The sequence below is a fragment of the Chelonia mydas genome, chromosome 9, assembly GCF_015237465.2.
Source record: "Chelonia mydas isolate rCheMyd1 chromosome 9, rCheMyd1.pri.v2, whole genome shotgun sequence".
NCBI lineage: Eukaryota > Metazoa > Chordata > Testudines > Cheloniidae > Chelonia > Chelonia mydas.
The window spans coordinates 55,602,072-55,614,981 of record NC_057855.1 but is presented as its reverse complement, the minus strand read 5'-3'; the positions used below and the strand labels follow the sequence as shown (position 1 = coordinate 55,614,981).

General features: G+C 46.5%; 1 protein-coding gene across 1 annotated transcript in view; it reads right to left on the bottom strand.

Moving 5' to 3' along the window:
* Positions 1 to 5,352: 5,352 nt before the first annotated feature.
* The window catches only part of KIF1A (kinesin family member 1A), a 218,167-nt gene continuing 210,609 nt past the window's right edge, over positions 5,353 to 12,910 (bottom strand). The window contains 1 exon segment of the mRNA XM_043522362.1: positions 5,353 to 11,489. Within this exon segment, the coding sequence (XP_043378297.1) occupies positions 11,447 to 11,489 (43 nt within the window). The 3' untranslated portion in view covers positions 5,353 to 11,446.

Genomic DNA, 12,910 nt, shown 5'->3' with positions numbered 1-12,910 from the left:
AAGATTATTCTACCAGCTTAGGTTGAAAACTCCCCAGGCACAAATTCTCCCTTCGGTTTAAGTAACGCTGCCACCACAAGTGATTTTAACAAAGAACCAGGGAAAAGGACCACTTGGAGTTCCTCTTCCCCCAGCAATCCCCCCAAGCCCTTACACCCCCTTTCCTGGGGAGGCTTGAGAATAATATCCTAACCAATTGGTTACAAAATGTAACCCAAGCCCCTGGGTCTTGGAACAATGGAAAAATCAGTCAGGTTCTTAAAAGAAGGATTTTATTTAAAGAAAAGGTAAAAGAATCACCTCTGAAAAATCAGGATGGTAAATACTTTACAGGGTAATCAGATTCAAAACACAGAGGATTCCCCTCTAGGCAAAACTTTAAAGTTACAGAAAACCAGGATAAGCCTCCCTCTAGCAAAGGGAAAATTGACAAGTTGAAAAGAAAAGATAAGCTAACCCGCCTTGCCTTATTTACTTACTCTTTTTGTAATATCAAAGTCTTGTACAGGATGGTTTATAGGAGAAGGAGTTTTTTTGACCTGATGCTTCTCTGCTTTCCCCAGAGAACACAACACAAAGCCTTCCCCCCGAAGATTTGAAAGTATCTTCTTTCCCCGTTGGTCCCTTTGGTCAGGTGCCAGCCAGGTTATTTGAGCTTCTTAAGCCCTTACAGGTAAGGAGGAATTCTAGGCTACCCTTAGAAGTATGGTTATGACACACCCCCTGGACATTCCCTTGACCAATGACGTGATGGCACTTACAGGGCGGGCGCAAAGAGCGCCAACCAAGCTGGAGCACAGTGGTGGAAGAGCGCTATGACTGACGTAAGTCAACAAAGGTCACATGTAGTGCTGGGGAAGTGGTGATTGGCTGGGCGGGCCCGGGCAGGGGGCCAAGGGAGTCATGGTAGCAGTGTGGGGTTTGCTGTGTGATACAATTACAACCACTTTGTACAGCTGCTGGGGAAGTTTGTACAGGCAACAAATACACCCTGCGCGGGCAGGGGGGACCCTGTCACTAGGGGTGGCAGGTTTGTAGAAATTTTGGTGGTGCCCAGAACCTGCCTCTGCCCAAACTCTGCCCCCCACCTGCCCAAGGCTCTGGGAGGGAGTTTGGGTGGGGGAGGTCTGGAGTGCAGGCCCTAGGCTGGGGCAGAGGATTGGGGTACAGCGTGCAGGCTCTGGGAGGGAGTTTGGGGATGGGAGGAGGTGCAGCGGTGAGGGCTGTGGGGTGAGGGATTTGGGTGTGGGAGGGGCTCAGGGCGAGAGTCGGAGTGTGGGAGGTGAGGGCTCTGTCTGGGGCTGGGGGCTTGGGGTGTTAGAGATGTTCAGGGCTGGGGCAGAGGGATGAGGGCTCTGGCTGGGACTGGGGATGAGGGGTTTGTGGTATTGGAGGGGGCTTGGGCAGAGGGTTAGGGTGCAGGGGGATGAGGGGTTTGTGGTGTCAGAGGGGCTCAGGGCTAGGGTTGAGAGTGCAGTGGCGGGGGGTGAAAGCTCTGGCTGGGCGTGTGGGCTCTGGGGTGGGGCAGGGCTGGGGATGAGTTTGGAGTGCAGGAAGGCTGCTCTGGGACAGGGGCCAGAGAGGACTCCCCCCAGCCCCTTCCCTGCTGGCAGTAGCGAGCTCTGGGGGAGGAGCCCCCCTTTCTCGCCCCTCCAGCAGCACTCTCACCCCCACCACTGTCACTCCATGTGCTCCCAGGGCCCCTCTCAGGTCCAGGAATCTCTCTCGCCTCCCCCGTGGTGGGTGCCGGGGGGTGCTGCATGCGCTTCCTCCCCTGCTGCTGCCCCTGACTGTAGCCTCACTGGGGGTGAGGGATGGGGCTGCCTCCTTGTCCAGCTTGGGGCAGGAGTGGTGACTGCGGGCGAGGGGGCCCCTTGTGCTGGTGGAGGGTCCCGCCGGAAAAGAGGAGGGTCTGAGGTGGAAGGGCAGGTTCAGAGTCAGTGTGCCCTGGCAGTCGAGATGGGGGTACTAAGACCCTGCAGCAGCAGTTGCTGCAGGGAGGCTGCATGGAAGAAGCAGGGACACTCTGCTCCAGGGCCCGGGGAGGTGTGTGGGGGCAGCAAGAGGGGGCTGGAGGAGATGCGGGGGGGGGGGGGGCGGCAGGTGGGGCCAGGGGGCCTCAAATATTGGTGGAGCTGGGCCCCTGGGCCGACTCCACTCACCCCGCGCTGCTGGGGCCAGCAGTGATGTAAACACGGCTCCGAAGCCATCGCTGCCTGCAACTGCTGCAGCCTCCTCCTCTTCCTCCTCATGTCCCCCCTGAGCCTCCAGCGGGGGAGGGGGGAGGAGCAGCCTTCCCAGCCGGAGCTCAGGGCATTAGGGTGTGCCTGGGCACACCCGGCACATCCCGTCTGCATGCCTATGGTGCCATATATCACTATCTCTCTAGATGGTTTCCATCTATATTCTCAAAACTAGGAAGATGGGAAGGGATAAGATGAATGTTTCAGTGTAATAGAGTACACCTATGACCTCTGTGTTTGCTGCCCAGAAATAGAATGCAAAATTTGAGAACTGGAGCTAGCTGGAAAAGAGGAACATTTTCATGAAAACATTTCAGACAGCTCTTCTGAGAGCTGAGGTCTACCTCAATAGACGGGCACTTATTAGCACTGTCCATGCTAGACAGGCTCACATGGAGTAAAATTCACTGCTTGTCTAAAGTGAAGTGAATCCATTGGACTTTACAGAGTTGTGCACATAGACATCAGCAGTGAATTTGGCTCATTATATTCACAGTGGTTTCTTCTTCAACTGGGACGGTTTTTAAGTGCCTCAGGAATAATTATCTCAGCCAGATGAACCAGTCTATAGTAGAAACACTGAACCCAGTTGTCCCTTTCCATAGAATCCTGGCCCAGGATGATCTCTGGGGGAAGAAATCTTCATGAGGTTCCCCCTCTTCTAGTTCTCTTCCCAGTTGTTTTGTTAGGGAAGAAGGTTGGGTTTGCACCAACCTCCCTGGAAGCGCCAACTGTGATTCTCAGGAACAGTGGGAAGAAAAACCAGATGCATGGGGTGGATCCACTGTTCCCACAGGTGCCCTGCTCCTGCAAAACAGCTCCAATGAAGTCAAGCTGTCAAGGTTTCTGATGCTAGGAGCTGCCCCAGGCACTGCCCAAAAGAGAATTCCCCACTCCAGGGCATGGGGCATAAAAAAATAATGCTGCCTTAGGATGACATTTACACAGCAGATGCCATTAAAACCTCCACCTGCAATTAAATCTACTATAGTAGTATCCCCTGTTATAAAGGTAGGTCACACTGCAAATAAGTGAATACTGCAATGCTGTAAATATCCTCTGAATTGGAAATGATCTAATCCCTATTGTCCTGTGCCAGAACTTTTTCCAGCTTTTAAGTCTTTATAACAGAGTTCTGCTAATAACTATTCTCATGGTGCTGACACCTATGGTATATTTTTTGATACATCACTGTGCAGGACCTTGTGTGTTCTACATTGCCTGCTTTAAGATGTTCCTTAGGTTTTTTGTGCTCAGAGTGTGTTTGCCTATGACTAGCAGAAGCATTTAATCAAAGATTTGGGTGACTAGCTTCAGGGTTCCTTTGGGTAGGGATGAATGGCTTATGAACTCTTAGACCATTACCTATTCTATGTAGGAAGTTCAGTCTGGGAGGATTCAGTCTGATTCTCCACTCACTTATACCAGTGTGAATCAGGAGTAACTCCACAGAAGTCAGTGGAGACAGACCAGTGTAAAAGGTTCGATCCTGCAATGTGCTACTCCTGGGGGAATTCTGTGCCAAAAAATTAAAAACTCTGTGCACAATATTTTAAAATTCTGCAAATATTATTTGTCAAAATAACACTATAAAAATCATGCCAGTTTCAATTATTTTGGTAATTTATTTCAACATACATGTCAGCAACTATGTCAGTAACAATACAGGCACAAAAATTTTCCTCCAGGAGTGAAGAATTAAAGAAATCCGTTTCTCTGCCCCCTCCCCCTCAGATCCCAGTAGCGGGGGCAGACACCTGCACCCCCTAACCTTCAGAGCCCACCTGTGGGGTGCCCTCCCAGCCCAGATACCCACACTCCCTACCCTGCCAGATTCCAGCCATGGAGTGCCCCCCAGCTCAGACATCTGAACCCCCTCCCCCCTAGATCCCAGCTACAGAGCCCCCTCCGCCCAGACACTCACACGCACCCTCTATCCCCCAGCTTGGGGCCTCCCCAGCCCAGACACTCACACCCCCTCCCCACCCCAGCCCAGACACTTGCACCCCCTCTCCACAAGATCCCAGCTGTGGGGCCCACCCCAGCCCAGACACTCGTCCCCTTTGCCCCCCAGAGCCCAGCTACGTGTCCCCCCCGAGCCCATCCTCAGGGCATCCCACAGCCCAGAATCTGACACCCCCTAACCCCTAGAGCCCAGGGATCTAGAGGGAGAAACAGCCTGATGCTGGGTCCCCCGGGATTGTGTGGATATTCCTGCAGGCCGCCTCCTTCCTTCAGGATGTGCCAGGAACTGCAGCTGCCAGGAACCCTCCAGCTCCTTCCCCCTCTCCCCCGCAGTTGTCTTTTATTTGTGAGCTGTGCTTTGCTGGGTCCAGCGACCCCTAGTGGCAGCTAGCAGCTCTGCAGCCCATTTCTGTGGGAGAAAAAGGAAATTCTGCATTCACATTAATTTCTTCGCAAATTCTGCATGTGCAGTGGTGCAAATTCCCCCAAGAGTAATGTGCTGAGCACTCTGGTCCCAGTCTAACAAAGCACTTTACGCTTGTAACCATTGATGTCAGTGGACTACTCACATCCTTAAATGTTTTGCTGTATTGGTGCCAGAGTGCTGAGCATTTTGTGTAAGCGAGTGCTAAATGAGAGGGCAATTGACCCCATTGTGTTTATCACCTTAAGTGCTACTGTTCTATTATTATATACTAGTATGACAAAGCTCAAAAGGTATAAAATATGGTATAAAATATCTGAACATACATATAAGTACCCCCTTGAAGCTACAGCATCATAGAATCATAGGGTTAGAAGGGATTGCAAGGGTCATCTCGTTTAACCCCCCTGCCAAGATGCAGGATTTGTTGTGGTTAAACCATCCAAGACAGATGGCTATCTAGCCTCCATTTTAAAATCTCCAGTGAAGGAGCTTCCACAACCTCCTGAGGCAGTTTTTTCCATTGTCCTACTGTTCTTCAAGTTAGGAAGTTTTTCCTGAGATTTAATCTAATAGACCACCCTTTACTGGGTTGAGAAGAGAATTCTTTTGTCATACGAATTTATCCCTAGAGATATGTTGAGTTAAAATCTTATTAGATGTTATTAAACCTGACCCCACCTATTTCTTTAAGGAAAAAAAATGACCAAGGAGCCATTGTCCAGTATTTGCATAAATGCCACATTTATTTCTTAACTGAACAATGCCTTAAGTATACACAAACAGTTTAATACCCTAAATTCCAACACTCATAGTTTAAGACATCGAGAAAACTAGACTCATGACTTCAGTAGTTTTGTTATTATACAGTAGTACAGGGTGTGCCCACAGCAATCACATATATACAAAGCAAGAGAAATGGTCTCCCAGGACTTGGAGATGGCATCACAGGAAGAACTCATGTGGACAAACTAGATAATGGAAGCACAGGCAAAAACAAACAAAACCAAACTTAACCCCCCCCCCCCCCCCCCAAAAAAAAAAAAAAAAACCCCAACCAAAATAAAATAAAAGTAACCACAACCGCCTTCATTTTACAGTAGGATCTTAATAACAAGTTGAATCTCATGAAGAGTTCCTTCATACAGCTCATTGATTACCAAACAGAAAGAGAGACAGTAAGAGCATCTTAGAAAGGTGTAAGCTCTTACGGGCTGCTGCTGTTTATGACATGCATCACTGGTCACAGCTGGAAATGCTTATGTGAGCTCCTCCAGTTCTCAGTCAAGTGTTGCCTCCTTTCCCACTGTAAAAACTCAACTTCTTCTTGCTTGTTTCTTTTGAGGTCAATTTGGGAAATCTTTCTCTGTGGTTACAAAACCAGCAGTTCTCTGAGGGCCCTTTGAAGAACTGGTATTTCTTTTTTTGAGTGAGTACCTCATTGTTGGCTGAGGATCATCAGGATGGGTGCTTCATACGAAAAACTTGATGTAGACAAATGACTGCCCCTTGCATGATTACAAAAGGCCAGGCAAAGACAGTCCATTGATTTTGAAGCTGTTTCCCCATGACAAACTTGTTCAATTAAATTACCTCTTATCCTACCTTCCTGATAAGTCATGATTAACTTTGATGACATCATTGTATCTCACTGACCTCTGTTACACCAAGGAAACAGTATGCTTCTATTACTGTGCAACTGCTGTTACTTCTGAGTGACCAGTGTACAACTCAGCTGTGTCACACTGAATTCAATTAGTTTTCAAATTCATCTACACATGTTGAAACATACTGGATGACTTCTCCAAATGCACCCATTTTGGATTGTTTCTTCATTATAAGGACTATATGGGTCTTTTCCTGTGCCATTCTTACCCTCACAACAAAGTTTCTATGCCTCAGCTTTGACCGAAGCTAGAAGATTTACCCAATCTTTAATGTTTAAATGTTGAAGACCCTTTTCATCCTCAAATCCAATGGAAAGAACAATGAATAGAATTTAGCCTCAACTACTCTAAGGGCTGATGCATGTATCATCTACTTGAATTTTTGAGAATGTATGTCTCTCTGGGTGGGACTCTCAACAGCAGGGATGCTAAGTTAAGGAAAGGTGTGGGGTGTCAGATATAGAAGAGGACTCTCCAGATATAGAAGATATAGAATTAGGACTCTCCAGCCATTCCCCGGACGGTACTAAAGAAAATAAACCTTTTGGGGAATCCACATGAACAGCAGATGGCTGCTATTTGGATATTTTATTGGGAGCCAGTATAAGTCCCATAAGCAGTCATTACTCCTCAACTCTAGATCTTTATATTTGCGGCCTGATCCAAACCCACTGGTGTCAATGGAAAGACTCCCACTGTCTTTGGATCAGACCTGTCTCTAACTCAGAAAAGTAGTGTGCTCTGCAGGTTTGCTGACCTCAGGCACACAGCACTGACTGAGTGAAACCAGATGTCTTCTCCATAACCAAACCATCAAGACCATGCTCTTCAGGATCGCTGACCTAAGGCAAGACCCATAACAGTATCACACCCAAGCCATCCTTCCTCTCTGATCTGGCAGAGATTCCCAGAGGACCCAACACTGGCATTTGCATCCCTTCCTCATTTTTCTCCCATTGTCTCCTGTGATTCTGTGTCTAGTCCAAAACAAATACAGGCATGTATATAAGGAAGCATGGTGATATACTTTTATAACCTAGCTACCTCCACTCTAGACAGCTCTAACCTGGAGAAATCTCTGAGAATGAGACTGAATGAGAGATAAAAAAAAAAACAGAAGTCCAAGAATGTCTTGATTTGCACTGAAAATCCAGAGTTCAGTTGGGATGAGAACGGAAATTTAATAAGCCTGTTTTACCAAAGGAAGGGGCTTAAAATTTCATATGCTTCCTAAGACTGGCTCCAGAACACTTTGGTTTACACTAGCTCTTGATAGGACAGTACCAGCCATTCAGGACATTTCTTAGAAACTGCATCAAAACAACAAGTTTTTGACTATGAAGTATGTTAAAATAGGTACTCAAGCCAAGTGGTCTTTACCAAGGGCCTGATTCAAAATGCACTGAAGCTGATGGCAGACTTTCCATTGGCCATCATCAGGGCCTCAGTGGAAGGACCTATTTGCTGCCAGAGCAGAGATTGCTGAAATGTATTTTCACCAGCTGACAATCAGTTCTTTGGGTTGAGGTTTGAGCCCTAGTCCTTTCTATGAAAGCTCCCTTATAAGCTGGGAGATAGAACAAAGAATTGAGAATTAAAAAACCCTAGAACTTAAGACTGATTAATATGGATATATACACAAGGGGAGGAGTGCTCTAACTGTTCTAGGTCTTGATTCAGCAGTCAGCAAAAAACTGAGGCATGTGCTAAACCAGGGGTCGGCAACCTTTCAGAAATGGTGTGCCGAGTCTTCATTTATTCACTCTAATTTAAGGTTTTGCGTGCCGGTAATACATTTTAACGTTTTTAGAAGGTCTCTTTCTATAAGTCTTTAATATATAACTAAACTATTGTTGTATGTAAAGTAAATAAGGTTTTTCAAAGGTTTAAGAATCTTCATTTAAAATTAAATTAAAATGCAGAGCCCCCCGGACCGGTGGCCAGTACCTTGGCAGTGTGAGTGCCACTGAAAATCAGCTTGTGTGCCACCTTTGGCACGTGTGCCATAGGTTGCCTGCCGCTGTGCTAAACATTAGATATGTGCTTAATTCCATTCAGTGTGATTTAAGCACATGCTTGATTGCTTTGCTGGATGCGGATGGACATAAGTATGTGCTAAACATGCTTTTCTGAACTGAGGCCATAGTTTGGAGTTTCTCTCTTGCAGATTCTCATTGAGGGCAAAGCATCTCTCTTTGTGTAGATAATAACACATAAGATTTGTTTGTATGTATAAAGCACTTATCCCAGGCATTAGGCATTTAATTTAATTATTAAAATTCAGTCCTGGATTTAAAAAAATAATTCTAAGTCCATAAGGAACAGCTGTAAAAACAAGAGACCTTCACCTGGGTCAGCAAGTTGCTGTCTAACCCATCTGCCCATGTAGGACTGGCACAAAGAAGAAAAGCCCACTGAAAGGAACAAGCACTGGCACCTGCACTGACACTGTTCCCTGCAGGAACCTGCAGTGCCATCCAGGTCTGTGAGATAGAATGAAATTCCCTGGGAATGGTAGTGATGCCGTGGAGCTGGTCAAAAGCAAATCGGGGTCCAGAGGGAAAAAAAAGCACTCGTCATGCAGCATGAGAGCTGAGCTAAACAGTGGCTCAATACAAATGCACTGTCTCTGTGCAGACAGGAGGCAGAGGCTGAGGAATGAAATCTTTCTTCACACTGCAGCATGGTGGTGGGCAGTTTGCTGGGAGCTTTTGTGTGTGTGTGTGTGTGACATCTCTACCAGCCCATTGAGGTTGCATGGAGGCTTTGTTGGGCTCCCCACATGTCCCCTTACCCCATGCCCTAGCCTCCCCAAAATAAGAAAAAGTGAAAGGAGAAATACACTGCATAGACCATCTCCACTTGGAGCCACACATACAATACTCAACAAACACAACAGAGAGGATGGAAAAGTGCCTAAGAGAACCAAGGCACAGCCGTCCTGTGCAAATTAAGGTCAGCCGTGAAGTGTGAGGATGAAGCATGGACCAGCGATGCTCCTGGTATATGTATGGAGGGAGGGTGAGCTCCCCCTGTTTCTGCCTGGAGTTGGGTGCATACGACCAACTGGAAATCTTAATTAAACAATCTGGGTAATTAAAAATTTATAAAGACCTTTGCTGCTTAAGTTACTTTAAAAAGCTTATAGCAAGGTCAGCACTACCTGACCAGGTCCTTTCCATGGGGAGAGGGGTTATTAATGATGTCATATGTCTGCTTTGGTATGCTTCCCCCACCAACTTAGCTGTTCTGTGGAGGCAGTCTAAGCCTGATAGAGAGGTGGGGCAAGGGGAAAGAGGATGAAGTTAATGTTTTAAATGGGGGAGGGGAATAAGACAATGTAATCACATATAAAAGTAAAGAGAAGTCGCAATTTCTCTCATCCTTGCCCATCCCCATGCCATTCTCTTTGCTACCCATTCAATTGCTGCAAACAGATTCTTCCCATATGAAAGAGAAGAGAAGTAAAAGCCCTTTCAGAAAAGGACAGTGAGACTCAGCCATCTGGTTCAAGACAACTGTTCTGAATTTAGGCTCCAGTGTAATTTTATGATCTAGCTTTGACACCCCCTCCCACCCCAGTAACAACCCTTTATTAACTCGGACCATCTGCACAGATGTAACTATATGGGCAATGCCCCAGGATTCACTAATGAACCAGCATTTGGCTGCAGTAGCCACCTGGTAGCCCTGAACAAGCTATTGGTAGCTAAACAGAATGCAGGTCTGCAGTAATGCAAAAGACAGGTCTGTCATCTCTCTTCATATTATACTCACTGTCGGGATGCAATCCCTCCTGGCCTCTCCCCACTTCCCAGCTGGGTGGGTTTTATCAGAGAGGATTCCTGAGTCCCATGTGCAGTGTGAGTCCCTGTGACACTGATTAATCCTCTTGGAGGTTTCCCAGCTAGAGATTAGTACAGTACAGTATAGATGGCCTGCATACTTACTAGAAGGTGACTGAGGATATTGAGAGGCAGGCTGCATTGTACTCATTGGGAGCGTTCGAACAGCACCCTACCCCAAAAGTGGATTGACAGAACCATCTGCCCTTCCAGAACTTCAGATCCCCTTTCCATCCCTTTCACCCCATTTGAGGTGGGGCCCTGAAAACAGACAGAATAGAGGTAAGAACCCCAAACCAAATCTCCTGCGTAGAACCAACCAGAACCTGTCATCATTGCAGTCTACCTGGGTTTCAAGCACTTGGGGGAATGGAGGGGATGGGATACACACACAAAGTGCTTCGATAAGTGTGGTGACTTGTCTGTGTGCATGTCTTTGCTGTGCTATGTGTGGATTGCCTCGTTTGGGATGGCATAGTGCACTATCCAGTCACCACCTGGAGGAAAAGTGGTTTGAGCTCTGGGATCAGGACTAAGGAGATGTGGTGGGGGCAGGAGGGGGAGAGTTCTGAAGTCAGTGTGTACGTGTTTGCACACAGGTGGGAGCATGACCTCCTGAATCCATCCAGACCTCCCAGTGCTGGGGATTGAGAAAGAAGACAAAGATGGCATCACAAAACGGCCTGACAACCCCCTCCCCACTGGCCCACCTTCCAAGGCTCTGCCTTCCCTGGGGGAGGCTTTATGTGTGCAGACATGACAACAAAACGGGATAAACTGAACATACAGATTGCAGTGAAGTAAATAGAAATAAATACTTTATAAATATAATCTCAAACTACCATAACTTAATCTATCTTTTTTTATATGTCAATAAATTAAGAAGTATCAGTACTTAAATCTATCACTTTCTCTTCACATGGAAGCAATTCCTCATGACTTGTAATCTCTGACCTTTCAAATGCTCCTGCCTCCTTAAATTGTAGCCTTGCTTTAAAATAAAAAACACAGCTCCTGCTTTTGAAAGTTACAGGTTCATGTGACACCAAGGTCACTCAATGAGGAGATGGGCAGAAGATCACATGTGCACAAGAAATCATGACCAGGCTGTACCAGGCTTTTGCAGATATAACAGAAATGCATTTTCCCAGTGAAGGTGTAAATCGAGATGGATCCATTTCTGGAGCAGGCAGCTGGGGTGGTGGATGGCATAAAAGATTTGACATTAAGATAGGGACTCTTGTATAGAACCAGCAGTCTTGATCCTGCTGGCAGACAGATGAGGTGGAGAGCGGTTTTAAGTTAGATTCTCATCTGGGCTGTTCTCCTTCTGGACAGCTTGGATCTGTTTTGGAAACCAGGAGACAAAAGGAGTCAAAGGACTAGAAAAGGAATGCGGAGAGAGAGAAAGGGAGACAGACACTCTCCTTGTGAGAGACCCTATCATGGAGGTAGAAAGAGGTGCAAGACACACAGAAACTATGGGCTGGTTTAACATCGGCACAGACCAGATGAGACCAGACCCATCCGCAGCCCATTTAATCCATGTGTACCTGACAGGGCGCAGCACCAGAATCAATCAAAGGGAGGGTGGGTAGGTATGTTTCTTTATACAATGACTACACGGAATTTCTGTTTATTTCTTTATTTATCTTCTTTTAACTCCACTACTGAAATTATGATGTTTTGTTCTAGGGATTAAGGATCAGATCCTCGACTGATATAAAATAGGTTTCATAAAAGAACTAGATACATTCATGGAGGATAGGTGCATCAATGGCTATTAGCCAGGATGGACAGAGATGCAAAACCATGCTCTGAAGTGTCCCTAGCCTTTGTTTGCCAGAAGCTGGGAATGGGCGACAGGGCATGGATCACTTGATGATTAACTGTTCTGTTCATTCCCTCTGGGGTGCCTGGCATTGGCGACTGTTGGAAGACAGGATACTGGGCTAGATGGACCTTTGGTCTGATCCAGTATGGCCATTCTTATAAATTGGTGTCACTCCATTGACTTCAATAGACTGATGCCTAGTTCCATCAGCTGAGGATCTAGCCCTGAATTTCTGTGTTTATTTCTGTGTGTATGTGTGGGGGGGGGAACTGTGTCCTTGTAACATTAAGCTGGCACAGTTGAAATCACAGTTAAAATGAACTCCTAAATGCTGCACAAAACAATGAGGCCACCAGAGAAGTGCTTGTACAACCTACCCCCATGGTGTACCCCAATCCAACTGGATTACTAAACCATCATCATTAGGATTCAGAGTTATTGAGAAACCTAGCTGTTCTGGGATTTGGAGCAAAATTTTGGATTGTCAGTGCAGAAAGACTATGTCACCATGTTGCCTGCCTGCAATTTTAACCCCTTATGATGCAGTGTCTGCATCTGCACAGAGTCTGTGAAGCAGATTGGGCTACATAAAGGCAGCATTTGAATTTTATAAGCAATGGTTCTGAGAGCAAGGAATAAGACTTCAACATCCAATTTGAAATACAAATGGAAGGGACCAAGAGTAGCACCATCTCTCTGTAGAAAAACATTAAACCAAGACCCCTTGTCACAAGGCTACTGAGCTGAAGTGGATGGAGGGGAAGGAGTCTCTGGGAATTGCCCTGTTTTGCTCATTTGATGCTGCCAACCCCTTTGCAATAATTTTACAATCAGCACACAGCAGGCCTTGCTCCCTGCAGCTCCACCTTCAAAAATATATGGAAGATGCTTGATAACTGGGTAGGAAGAGGCATGACAGAGTAGATTTGGGG